This window comes from Myotis davidii, unplaced genomic scaffold (assembly GCF_000327345.1).
Source record: "Myotis davidii unplaced genomic scaffold, ASM32734v1 scaffold453, whole genome shotgun sequence".
Lineage (NCBI taxonomy): Eukaryota > Metazoa > Chordata > Mammalia > Chiroptera > Vespertilionidae > Myotis > Myotis davidii.
The window spans coordinates 386,258-400,745 of NW_006285234.1; the positions used below are offsets into that span (position 1 = coordinate 386,258).

The following is a 14,488-nucleotide window of genomic DNA, read 5'->3' on the forward strand; positions in this document are numbered from 1 at the left end:
GTCTGATGATTCTTGGGGGGGGGGGGGAAAGGGGTGTGGGAGATGCGGGAAGAGACTGGACAAAAATCGTGCACCTATGGATGAGGACAGTGGGTGGGGAGTGAGGGCGGAGGGTGGGGCGGGAACTGGGAGGAGGGGAGTTATGGGGGGAAAAAAGAGAAACAAATGTAATAATCTGAACAATAAAGATTTATTTAAAAAAAAAGAAAAATAAATACAATTCCAAATAGACAAGGCATTTACATAAAAATTAATTATCTTGGCATGAGTATGTAAAAGGCACCTGCTCAATTATTATGAATTCTCAGTGGGAAATGCTTAAATGAAAATCTAATTTTCAATTTTTTCTAGAAAGTTTGCCAATTTCAGAATTTTTAGGAAGCTATTACTCTAAAAGTCACAGGACAAGAAAACACTTCCAATGAGGTCATTTTTCTCATGCAATCGGTGATTCCAAATGTGAGTTTCTCAGTATGGAGTGGAATATTTTATACTCATGAAAATATAAAATAGCAACAGAATTCATAGTCAAAATTTCTAAGATGCAATTATTTATACACTTTATTGAATTTCTTATACTAATGTGATTACTTGAGATTGAAAGTGCCCCTTTAGCAACCAAAATTGCTGAAACTTTACAAATAATTATAAATTATTCATACTGAAATAACAAGATTTCTGAACAATAAAGCCTTTATAAGGAAACTTATGAGGAAGATATTAACTGGAAGATTTCTTCTGTTATAGTTCCTGGCAACTCTAGTGATTACCTTCTGTACCAGAACTCTACAAGTATATATTTGTGTGCTAGATAATTAAGACTAAAGTTCATCATAGCAGTATAATTTGTATACTGTCCATGCCTCAACATTGTATTATATTGTGTATTATTTAAAACAAAAGTCAACAATTTTTTCCTACAAAGGTCCAGTTAGAAAATATTATTATATAGGTCCTTATATAAGAGAGAAATCAATTTTAAGAAAATTTTATTGATAAATTTCAAAGCATAATAATAACTGAGTATGAATTTTTGCCATATATGTGAAAAGAATAGATGACTGAAATTTGAATTTTACATAATTCTTTTTTGCCACAAATAATTCTCCTTTAAACTTTTTCTAACATTTACAAATGTAAAAACCATTCTTAGCTCACAGTCTATATACACCAAGCAGTGGGTCTGATTTGTCCCATGGACCATATTTTACCAACCTTTGAGCTAAATATTACATTATCTTACAACTGATGTTCTATTAATTTGTTTTCACTCACGAGTTAAATTAACTCAATCTTGATGTAGAGATTCACTCCCATTAAGGAATTATTTCTATGTGATACATCTAAAATTAATTTTAGAAGACATTAAAATGTTTATTACTTAGCATAAACACTAGATATGTGAAAGTCATGTTTGATCCCCATGTTAGCCATGAGCCGTAGCAAACACATAGCTAGAAGCTGTTCCTATGAAAATGACTGAGGATGCAGGCACTCAGGAGTGGGAAGAATGCACCCAAATCATGCTCTTCATGAAAATCACTATTGCTATTAGAAAAGTAAGTCAACATGTATGCTCACCTTTATGTCTACAGCCCAGCTACTTATGCATGCATCGTATAATTATATTTTATCAGTACTTTACTGTTATATTCTAGTTCTTTCTTGCTCTGGATAGGAATTTGGGGGAAGAGGAGGAAAGAAGCAGCTTCAGAAAGAATTACAAGATTGCGTTTTAATAATTTGAGGATCTGTCCAGGTGCACTCCAGAGTCCACAGGAATGATCCTCTACTCAAGCAATCACCTTTATCTATCGCTGATTTTAACATATTCTTTAGTATTTCCTTCAGGGTAGGTATCAGGTATAGTCTTTATAGCAGTTAGAGAAAAGAGAGAATGCAGGGAGAAATTAACTTCTAATTAAGTCATTCACAGGCTACTTGGTGAACAGTAAGGCTCAGTATACCTGAAGCCAGAGAGCCTCCATTACATAATCTGTAAGAATAAAAATGAAAGCAAAACGACTAGTTACCTTACTACTTACAACTGTTCCTTCTTCTGTGGCAAGTCATCCCACCCCCAACAACAACTCCATGGTCAGAAAGAAACTCTGGGTTCATAAGAACAATTACAAAATAAAGAGATGACTCCCTTCTCAGGGCATGTCTCTTAGTAGCAAGTGACGACACCAACAGCCTGTGCAACTTCTCCAAGACCAAGCCCTTCTACCGGAACCTGACTCTATTTTCATGAAAGGGACCCAATAATAACAAACTCATCCTGACCAAACAAAGAGGAAAGACCTGGGGCTGAGTCACTACTTTTGTAAAGTCAAAGAGGGCCCTCGTAGGCAAAGAATGTGGTCCTTTCAACATATGTTATCCTTTGACAGAGAGGAGTAAGCAGAAACACCAAAAATGGAAGCACATGGGTCTGGTGGTTTCATGTATTTGTATACACATGAACATATGAACATGAAAAGGGTGGGGCAAGAGTAGGTTTACAGTTGTTTTCACGGACATTATTACGATAATTAATAAATAATAATGCAAGAATAAATTCTGTTTCGCATACTCACAACTGTAAACATACTTTTGCCCACCCCTGTACATATACATGAACATGTATGTGTGTGTATGTGTGTTTGTTTGCATAGAATCCTTCTAATGTGGTTTCCTGTTGATTACTCAGATCAACCAACATTCAAATTGTAATTTGGGTTGAAAATATCTTCAACTGACTGTATGTATGGTTTAATTGGATGGCGTGAATAAATGTATTCACACATCCACAACTGATCTCTTGGCTCACAGAGTCCTGTCCCATGAAAGCTGTCACATGCAGCCTTGGGCTCACTGGGATAACAGACCTGCTCCTGGTGAACCCGATGTAAATAAAGGGCGAAGGCCTTTGTTATTCACCTGAAAGCCTGACCTTTCATTTTCTTTATTTACATGCAGTTCTCTCTGCTTTAATGTTGGTATTCAAGATTGATTCGTGTTTTAATATAATGCCTAGTTCAGAATGATTTTTATTGAAGTTATTGTGTAACACTTTAAAAAATGCTATGCTGGTTGATGGTCACTTGTCCATACAATGAATCCCAATCTTGCTGGTAAACATGTATGTTTGTTCTTCCAAGAAGGATAAAACATATGAAGTACCATGGTAATAAGTAGACTTTGTTTCCTTCCTTTCAAAAAAAAAACTTACTAAATATTTTAAGATAAAATAAAAATTGGGAAATAATTTTTTATTTTTATACACTGCTGCACATCACACTGCCAATGTGATATTAAAAAGAAATTACTAAATGCAACTTTAATTATCTGAAGTCATTTAATTGTATTTTTGACACTTTAAGAACTTCAACTCAACATATGGTAACCAAGAACTCCAACTTACATATTTAATACTCCTAACAATTTAAAATTTTATAGGTTCCTTAAGTTTATCAAATGTTTGGAAGAACATTAAAATACTTCCTGAACAAACCAAGGCTGGTAGAATACAGACCCAGGATTCAAATTTTAAGTGTCAGAGACAGACTCAGCCAAAGCTAAGCACCCATAAATATCTGCTCTCCTCAGACCTCAGCCACTCATCTTTCCTGTTCTAAGAAGAAATATTTCAAAAGAAAGCTATTTAATGTTGACCTGCCTTTCATTAGACCTCAAGAAAACAAACAAATGTAAACAACTAGGAGACCAATCAATCGCATCAATATGTTTTAAACCTAAATACGGGTGGTACATTGAAAAGACACGACTGCATCCAGGCCAGACTAAGGGAAGGGCGCTGCAAGTGATGTGCAGTACATTGTAAGAGTGACCTCTAGTGCTTTCCTTTTTTGTTGAACTTCAGTAGTTGGAGGATAAATTATTTATGCCTTGTCTACAAAACTTTGTGTGTGCTTGTGTTGTTATTGTTCATTTGATTGATGCAATGTTTGTCACATGCCACCATTACAGCATTCCAAGATTTTGACTAGGCAGCAATATGCACATTTTACTAACTCATTGGATTCTTCTGACCCAAATTAAAATTGAATCTGAACCAGTGCAGCATCTGAGTGAAGTTCTCTTTCTTTCAGAATGATAGATACACCGTGCCGTTAAATGAGCTAACAGTAAATGCAAACACAACATCACGGTAGCCATGCAGTATAAATGAACATTTCACTTGTACCCAGTAAGGGTGTGTATAATGTTCTTCCCATATCAGAGCACTTCAGTGTACTCAAGGGATGTGCCATAGCAAACACCTTGTTACTACTGCCTTTATTTGTAACCATCCCAACCTGAACCTGGTTACACAGCAGCAAAATAAATCCCTGAACAGGCCTCATACTCCTTTCTTGAAAAGCAAATGAGCTTTTCCCTTTAAAATCCAGGTGAGATGAAAAGTTGGATTTTCAGAGCTTGTTTATCATTAATCAAAGAGGAAAAAAATTCTTCCAGTTAGACATTTTTTAGCCAAATACAACTTTTAAAACTTTTTCTATCTCTAGTAAAAAGTGGATTTAGCAAGTTTCTGCCAAATTATTTTGAGTAATATTTAAATTAGAAATATGATCTTTATAAATTTTCCTTGATTCAGAATCAGAGTATTCAATCGCAAATTTCTAAAGTCAAAAATTCAAATCACTAAAGAATACTATTTTGGAAAAATCACCAGAATGTTTTTCATTTAGCAAAATGCAGGACTCAAGCCCCCTCTTCCAGGAGTGCTCCAGCCTCGTCCTTTCAGCTGTAAGGGCACAGCTCCTAATGTTGAGGCTCACCTCCACCAAGTCTGCTCCTGAATCCTGCAGTGCATTCCAGTTATGAGCCTGGCATCCTTTTAAAGATGCAACCAGCAACCCGTCTGCCAAACTGCAAACTTCAGAAATCTCAGCTAATGCAGCATAATGGAAAGTCTGCCAGTTGTTTTCTTGTTAGACATAATTCCAATAAAATTCAGTAATCCTAAGAAAGGCAGAAATGGAGACATTCGCAGGCTATTCCCTGGTTAAGATGCTAATTTAACGTTGTTACTAGAACTTGAGCTTTCTCAATGAATATTCAAAAATGACAGGATACGGTTCTGCTCATAGACAAAAAGAGAAATGAGACTTGGCATATTTTGACCGGACCAAGAGGAAAGACAGGTGTAAACCCAGACATATTTGGAAAAGGTTTCGGTGATGCTTCATTTAGAGCAATATGCTTTGCAGTAATTTCAGTTGCAAATAATAATCATAGAAACAACAGAATGAAAGTTGGAAGAGAGCCCCCCTGCAAGTTTAAATCATTGGCTGTGTACTTACAGGAATTCCCAGCTCTGACCCTGTTCCAGTTTTGAGTCGATGACAGAAGTAGCACCGTGAGGACAGCTCCGGTGACTGACCCCATGCTCACATTTACCGGGCTCCCCACGAGAGATCCTGAGTGGCTCTCCCAGCGCTCCAGTCCTGTTCGCAGAACCTCTGCCAGTTCTGTCTTCAGCACCTCTGGGTCTCTCAGCCTCACTCCCTCCTTCCCTCCTTTCTCCAATCCTCTCTCTCTCTCTCTCTCTCTCTCCCTCTCTCCCTCGTGCACACACACACACACACACACCACAGCCCTGACTCCTCACTAAAAAGCACCAGCGTCGTTCCTAACAAGCATCCACGCTTCCGAGGCCACGCCCACTCGCAGCAGCGGTCCCACAAATTGACAGCAGCATCCCTCCTCCGAATTCACAGCGGCGCTCAGAGCTCCACCGTGCAGCGCTGCTGATGAAAGCTGGACCCGGAGGCGCGGCCTGCCGCTCCTGGGCTTCCTCGGGGCTCCCCCTCCCCTCTCCTCTCTTCTCCAATAAGCCTTAACCCCTTTTTTCCCCTGTGGAGACGTGGGTGGGGGAAGGGGCGAGGCGGCAGAGCCTCCCGATTTTCTGGAGGTCTTGCCTTTGGCAGAGCCAGTCAACTTACTGAGCTAATTCCGGAATATCCGGGAGGGCATCCAGGTAAAACTGCGTTATGTTTCATAACAAAGGCATAAAATAAGACAGAAATAACTCAGCGGCGTTGGTACGTTGTTGGTAAAACTGTCCTAAGGGAAAATACTTGCTGTTGTTTTTCTCTGTTGGTATAAAACTATCCTCTTTAGCGATGGTGCCAGGATTTTATTATGAAAACGCCTCACATGGAAACAGACATTCCTGTTTAGCAAAAATTTTAAATCATCTGATAATTGTCTGCAAGAAATTAACATTTCTTCTTTTAGTACATCAGGTGTACAAATCCACATATTAAATGCTGTGCATACATTTATCTTGATGAATGCATTAGGCTGTGAATTCAGTTGCATTCTACAATAAAATTCTTCAGTAACAATTCCCAAGAAACCCTAAATGAAAAATGATGGGATACTGAAGAAAGGAAACCACACACACATACACACATACTTACACCCAACCTAAACAATATACAGTTGTAATTCAAATGATCTAAAGGAGAAAAGTTCAATTCAGAAGATAAAGAACTACAGAAAAATTACTCTTCTAATAGGTGATCCATAGCTACTACTATTTCTTGAATAGAATATTAAAATATGTAAATAATGGACTTGATATCACATAATGATAAGTGTATCACATTGAGTCATGGGGAATAAATAATCTCTTTAAAATAAATGGCAAGATATTTAACCGAAAATGTACCAGATTTTGTAAGAACAGAAATACCAGAGTTCTCAAACACCTCTTGGTGATTACAAATGAGAAGAAACATAAGCCCTTCAGCGGCAGCAGCCTTGCTATGGAATGAATGAAATAAGGGGAAATGACAAAAGCAACCTCCTATATAACAAGTGTGTTTAGCTCTTCCCAACAAACAAAGCAGAAGAGATATTTGTGCTTTTCTGATTTTACAGATGAATAAACAAGACCAGAGAGAGTACTGACTTCAAGAGGTCGTAGAGCTAGTAAAGTGCTGAGAAATTGGACTTTGTTTTTCTGACTCTGATTTTACTGCTCTCACACTAGGACTTACTGCCTCCAAGTCACAGAACACCTCCTCCCTGCCCCCTGTGAGTGGGAGTGAACACCTCCTCCCTGCCCCCTGTGAGTGGGAGTGAAAACCTGAGGGCCTAGAAAAAAAACAACAGGGGGAAAGAGGGGCCATTGTTTAGTATTTACTCTGTAGTCCTAGGCCTACAACCCTGATTTTGCTTTTTGCAAACATAATTTGTAACAGGAATAAAAAGACGTAAATAGACAGTATCTGTTAATTATTGAAGGGGGTTACATTTTATTGAACACATGCAATATGTCATTTGTTATCTAATCAAATTATGGTAATCCCTGAGGGAAATGTCATTGTGCCTATCTAACAGAACAGTGAAGTTAAGAATGATGTTAAAGTGCTACAGTGAGTACACGAGACCCAGCTGGGCTTGGCGTCCTGGTTTACAAAGCTCTAAAATCATTACTTAAATTGACTCCACACTGAGCAACAGCATCTCGGGCTCTCTGGGACAAAAAAAAAGTTGTCCTATTAAAAAGTTATATTTAATTTTCTCCATAGAACAAATTAGAGAAAAAATTAAAAGGATCAGTACACATATCAAAAATGAAAAATAACTGAACCTTTCATGCCAATAATAACTTCTTTAGGACAAAGTGTAAATTATCATAGCAGCCATTAATAATGGATTTTTCCATATCAGTGGGCTATGGTAATAGAATGAGCTGGAAGCTGGCACTGGAAAGAAAACCAGAGCATTTCAGACCATGGCAACACCTGTCCCTGCCTGAGGGCCACAGAGGGGAGAGCTGCATGGGCAAAGTGACGCCCTGGGAAGAGCTTGGACACTGTGTGGAGATGCCTCGCTATAAATTCAGCTCTCACTGTGGTTCTAATTAAGTGCCTTAGTTACTCTATTCTTTCACTTCCTTCTCTTAAAAAAAAAAAAAAAAGATATCATGTGTGACAACCCCCAAAGAGGGCCTAGCACTTAGTAGATCCTCAATTGCTTACTAGCCTTAGCATCCAGACTAAAGAGAGTGGTGATTTGAGCAGGCAATGCTGGAAGCTGGCAGGCCTGGCTCAATGTCTGCTCCATTGCACCACCCACCAGCTGCATGCTCTTGGGCAAGCTGCTTATCATCCCAGATTCTGAGTTTCCTCCACTGCACCAGGGACAACTAGAGTATCAACCTCATGGCTGAGACAATGCCTGTAAAGTGACGGCCCCTCGAGTCACACATTCAATGTTGTTACTGTAACCATGATGATACCACAGCTCACTTTGCACAGATGAGAAATCTGAGGAGCAGAGGAATCACAACTCCCTGGAGTACACGACCCATTGGTGGCAGAAAAGGGTGGGTCATTAAGACAAACTGACTTCTCCCTTCCCACCATAGTGGTGCTTCGTGTCAGAAAAAAAAACAAAACAAAACGAGTCTGAATGGGAAAAATCAGAAAAGTGTGGAGACCTCATTTTGTACATTACTGTACTGCTGATTCAGACACCACGAATCACTTCTCCCTGTGTATGCACTTGTGGTTATACTTTCCACCGGTTAAGATAAAAACAACTGCTGGTGCTTAGGGTTTGGCATATGCGTATTATGGGCCATACCGTGTCTGAGAAAGCATTATAAATCAAATCAAAATGCTACCACTTGTAAAATACAGCTTTTCATTTTTCCTTGGTACAGCTTGCCAGAGAACTATGCACACCACCATAGTGGTACAGAGGCTCCTGGACTGTGGTTTAGATTGGAAAGGAACCATCAGGACATAGTGGAACGAAGTCACATCAAAAGACCAGACAGAGAATAAAACGCGACTCCTGTATTCATGTAACAATTGTTTTATCTGCTGCCTGCACCTGTGATCTGGTTTCTGGATTTCTTACAAAGACAGTTGGTCAATATAACTTTGTTTAGTATCCAGGAAAAGGAAATAGACGTCCTATTCTGGGCTTGTGCTAATAGTCACTACTCAAAATTGATTATTTTAAAAACTAAAATATACTTGAGGTGTGATATTGTCATTTATAAGAAATACATGTTTGGTCATTCAGATGACCAAACATATATTTCTCATATATATTTTGCCTTCCTTCATGATTCCTGGCTCACTAAAACTCCTGGAATTTTCACTGATAAGATCAGTTTTCTTTTGTTATGATAATGGAGTGATCTTTGAAAAGACCTTAGGGTAACCTAAGGGGAGGGTGGGGAAAGAGGGGTTATTGCCAGGCGAGCCAACAACTTGATTACACTATTGTTAATACAAGTCCTCCCAGCCTCTTATTCCCCTAACAACTCCTCCCCAGACCTCCTATCCCTGTGCAAACTCCAAGGAGAGGAGAGGCTGAAGACTGAGTTCAATTGCCAATGGCCAATGATTTACTCAATTATGACTGTAATAAAGCCTCCCTAAAAACCCCAAAGTATTGGGTTGGAAGAGCTTTCAGGCTGGTGAAGACTTTGGGGATCTGGGAGGAGAGGTGCCCCTGAAAAGAGTATCAAAGTTTTGCACCCTTTTGAGGCAGGAAAGTCAGAAGAGGGAACAAAGGCCTCAAGCTCTACCCGTCTCCCTTTCCATCTTGGCTGGAACAGAGCATACATGACATTCACTGACCACCTGTTATTCCACTTCCCCTCCCCAATTTCCTGTCATTGAGAGGCCCCGAAACAACTGCTATTTGGAGAGGAGGCACAAGAACGAACTGCATCAGCAGTAACCGCACAGGTGTCAGAAGCTGAAGACCATCCTATTCCCCCTCCACTTTCCCATATTTAATAAAAACCTTCCACCCAGACCTCAGTGGCACATCTGGTTCTCATAGATCACCCACTCTTACTTCTCAAGTACATGCGATCACTTTAAGAAATTTACTGGGCTCTGCTAAATGTTTCCTGTTCCGTGACAAGAACCTGGATTGGGTTGAGGCGTCCCCTGCCCTCCCCAGGGGCTGCAGGGCATTGCTTTCACTATGCCTTGCTTGCCCTGCGTGTCTCTTCCATCTTGCTATTCCTTATATATGAAATTGGTTACCTAGTAAGTAAAATGTTTCTCTGAGTTCTGTGAGCTGCTCTTGTCAATTACTCGTACCTGGAGAGGGTGTTGTGGGACCTCTGATTTACAGCCAGTCAGTCAGAAGCACTAACAACCTGGACTTGCCACTGGTGAAGTGGAAGGAGGCAGTCTTGTAGAACTGAGCCCTTCACCTGTGGAAAGTGATACTACCTCCCTGTAGAGAGCAGGAGAAATGAGTTGAATTCTCAGACACTTTGTTTGTGTCTGAGAAATAATTGCTTGTTAGTGTGGAGAAACCCACACACATTGAAATTAGTCTCAGAACACCTATCTATGAGACAGTAACATTTTTTGCAAAAAGCCCTATCCCAAATATATTTATATTAAATATGAACAATGTTTTTATGCTGTAACAAGTAAACGTACAAAAATATTAATTGTTGTCATTGAACTTTCATCAAGTTGCAATTTTATTAATGCTATTTGATTTTATTTTGTAATAAATTTTCATTTAAGTGACTTGACATTCTGAAACCTTAATGATCCTTACAGTCAGCCAGCCTGACAGATGACCCCATGCACAAATAGGCCAATCACAATCAAGACTCAGTTACAACAGGAGGGTTCCCATAAACCACACAAGAGACATTCCTGGAACACCAAGCTCAGGTGACCAAGGAGACTGTGCCACAAGATCCCACAGGACACCTACTGCAATAGGCCACCCTACCAAGCCTGGAAGTCCTAGCCACAGCAATCAGACAAGAAGAAGAAATAAAAGGCATTGAAATTGGAAATGAAGTAAGAGTGTCATTATTTTCAGATGACATGATACAGTATATAGAAAACCTTAAATATTACACCAAAAAGCTATTAGAACTGAAAAATGAGTTCAGTAAAGTAGCAGGATACAAATTAAATATCTAGAAATCAACTGCATTTTTTATATGCCAATAATGAACTATCAGAAACAGAATCTAAAACCAAACAATCCCAGGGGAGTCACTTAGTAAGTTATATAATGTCTAATCACTGTTGTATACACTTAAAACTAATATATAATATTGGATAAAAAATAAAGGGAAAAAAGAAAAAATCCCATTTCCAATTGCATCAAAAAAATACCTAGAAATAAATTTAATTAAAGATATAAAAGACCTATACTTGGAAAATTATAAGACACTGAAGAAAGAAACTGAAAAATATACAAATAAGTAGAAGCAGACACCATGTTCATGGATAGGAACAATTAACATCATTAAAATGCACATACTACTCAAAGCAAACTATACAATCAACACAATTCCTATCAAGATACCAATGTCATATTACACAGAACGAGAACAAATACTCAAAAAATGTATATTGAACTACAGAAGACCCTGAATATCCACAGCAATCTTGAGAAAGAAGAACAAAGTTGGTGGAATCATGCTACCTAATATCAAACTATACTACAAGGCCAAAGTATTCAAAGCATGGTACTGGCATAAAAATAGACATATAGATAAATGGAACAAAATAGATAGCCCAGAAATAAGCCCATGCCTTTATAGTCAATTAATATTTGAAAAAGGAGGCAAGAACATACCATAATAAAGACAGTCTATTCTATAAATGGTGTTGGGAGAATTGGACAGATACATGCAAAAAACAAATAAATAAAACTAGACTACCTTCTTACACCACGCACAACAATAAACTCAAAATGGATTAAATACTGGCAGGCAGGAGTGGCGGGGGTGAGGAAAAGGAGACATATGTAATACTTTAATCAATAAAGAAATTTAAAAATGGATTTAATACTTAAATGTTAGACTCAAATCATAAAAATCCCAGAAGAAAGCAGTAAGTAAAATCTTGGACATTTCTTGTTGCAATATTTTTCTGCTATATCTCCTCAGGCAAGTAAACAAGAAATAATAAACAAATGGGACTACAACAAACTAAAATGATTTGCACAGCAAAGGAAATCAACAAAATGAAAAGACAACCTATTGAACCTATTTTCCAATGATACATATATCTGCTAAGGGGTTAATATCCAAATATTATAAAGAGGTTACACAGCTCAATGCCACAAAAACAAACAATCCAATTTAAAAATGGACACTTTTCTAAAGGGGATATAGAGATGGCCAATAAACATATGAAAAGAAGTTCAACTATTACTAGTCACTAATCATCAGAGAAATGCAATTTAAAACCACAATGAGATATCATCTCACATCTATCAGAATGGCTATCCTTAATACAAACAGTGTTGGTGAGGATGTAGTGAAAGAGAATCCTCGTACACTGTTGGTGGAAATGTAGATTGCTGCAGCTACTGTGGAGAGCAGTACAGAGTTACCTCAAAAAATTGAAACGAATACCGTCTTATGGCCCAGGGATTCCACTTCTGGTAATATAACTGAAGAAATCCAAAACACTAATTTGAAAGAATTATGCTTCCCTATGTTCATTGCAGCATTATCATAATAATAAAAGACCAAGAGGAGTCACGACCAAAACGACCAAATGACCAGTTGGCATGAGGTGGCACTGACCACCTCAGCCCGGGTCTGATGGGTGGCGGTGGCAGCCGGAGTGAAGCAGTCCGGGTCCCGGGTGCCTGGCAGCGGCAGGAGCAAAGCAGCCTGGGTTCTGGGTGCTTGAGTTAAGCCGGTGCCGGCAGCTAGAGGAAGGAAGGCCTATTCTTGCACAAATCTTCATGCATCAGACCTCTAGTTTATAATAACTAAGATGTGGAAATAGTCCAAGTGGCCATCAGTGGATGAGTAGATAAAAATATCTGTGTAAGGCAAATTCTGTATGATTCCACTTAACCTGAGATGCTGAAAGTAGTCTAATCTAGACACAGGGAGTAGAATGGTGGTTACCAGGGGCTAAGAAGATGAAGGGATGGGGAATTTGTGTTTAACAACTATATACCACAGAAGTATGTACTTAAAAATAGTTACAATGATAAATTTTATTATGCATATTTTACCACAATAAAAAATGTTTTTAAACAAACAAACAAAAGTCTGTGGTACATTTACACAATGGAATATGACTCAATCATAAAAAAGAAGAAAATCTTATGTGACAGCATGGATGGATCTGGACAGTACTGTGCTAAGTGAAATAAGCCAGTCAGAGAAAAACAAGTACCATAAGATTTTACTTACATGTGGAAACTAATGAACAAAATAAACTAACAAGCAAAATAGAAACAGAGAATAGGAGAGTTGGGGAGCTGGGTAGAAAAGACGAAGGGATTAAGCAAAAAAAAAAAAATTTTAAACTTATAGACACTGACAATAGTATGATAATTACCAGAGAGAAAGGGGAGTGGGTGGAGATAGATAGGGCGAATAAACTGTGACTTGACTTGGGATGGTAAACACACAATACAATATAAGATGATGTTACAGAATTGTACACTTGAAACCTATGTAATTTTATTAACCAATGTCACCTGAATAAATACATAATAATTAAGTAAATAAGTAAAACACAGAGATTTTATAACCAAGTGGGCAAAAAATGAGAATAGATGATTTCTTTGAAAGGAGATAGAGTTGGAAAATCCTTATTCATCAAAAATATGCAAATTCAACGAGATGTTATTTTTCTATCAAAATAATCAAAGTTAAGAGTGGTATCCCTGTAAGCCTATAAAATAATACAATAGTTTGGAAAGCCATTTGATAATATTATCAAGAGCCCTAAACTTACTTTGACAACACAATTTTATCTTTAGAAATCCATAGTAAGGCAATTATGCTGGACACATAAAATGTAAATTTACAATTATCATGCCCATTTGCAACATTATAATAGCAAGAAATAGGGAAAATTAGCTTCTAACAAGAGAATGGGAAAACAAATTACAACCTGTTAATGTACTATATAATGTAAGCATTTAGGTGATATTTATCAAACGTTTACAGTGATTAGATGTTTAAAATCATATAAAATAAAAAAGCAGAAAGCAAATTTGTACATATGATTTGATCAAATTATGTAGAAAGAAAAGAAATGCACGTATAAAAGTTTAAAGAAATAACACTAAAATGGGAATGGGCGGTGTCTTGGAGCGATGATACAATACTTTTCTATATTTTTTTCAATTGTCTACTGTTAGTGTAGGTATTAAATATTAATAAAAGAGAAGGAGCAAAACTGGCTAAGCTTAATTAGGTCAGAGGCTACAGTTTCACACACTGCATCCTTTGCCCTCGGGACCTAATCCCCAAAGTGGGCAGGAAAGATCATTACTGGTCATTAGCTGGAATTACTGAGGGAGGAATAAAAACAGCAGAAGAAATTCCTCTGCTGGGCAGTAGAAGCCAACATGTTGTATGGGGAGCTCTTTTTACTTTGAGGTATGTGCAGTAGGAGCCAGGATGGCAACCATAAAGGGGAGGTGTCTAATCTGAGGGAAAAGACTGGATTGGTCAGAGGAAGGGCCCAGCAATATCCCT

General features: G+C 38.1%; 1 protein-coding gene across 1 annotated transcript in view; it reads right to left on the reverse strand.

The window, feature by feature from the left end:
* CNTNAP4 (contactin associated protein-like 4) overlaps positions 1-5,828 on the reverse strand; it is a 246,043-nt gene extending 240,215 nt beyond the window's left edge. The window contains exon 1 of the mRNA XM_015558780.1: positions 5,310-5,828. Within this exon, the coding sequence (XP_015414266.1) occupies positions 5,310-5,394 (85 nt within the window). The 5' untranslated portion in view covers positions 5,395-5,828. The remainder of the gene's footprint in view (positions 1-5,309) is intronic.
* Between the last annotated feature and the right edge of the window lie 8,660 nt (positions 5,829-14,488).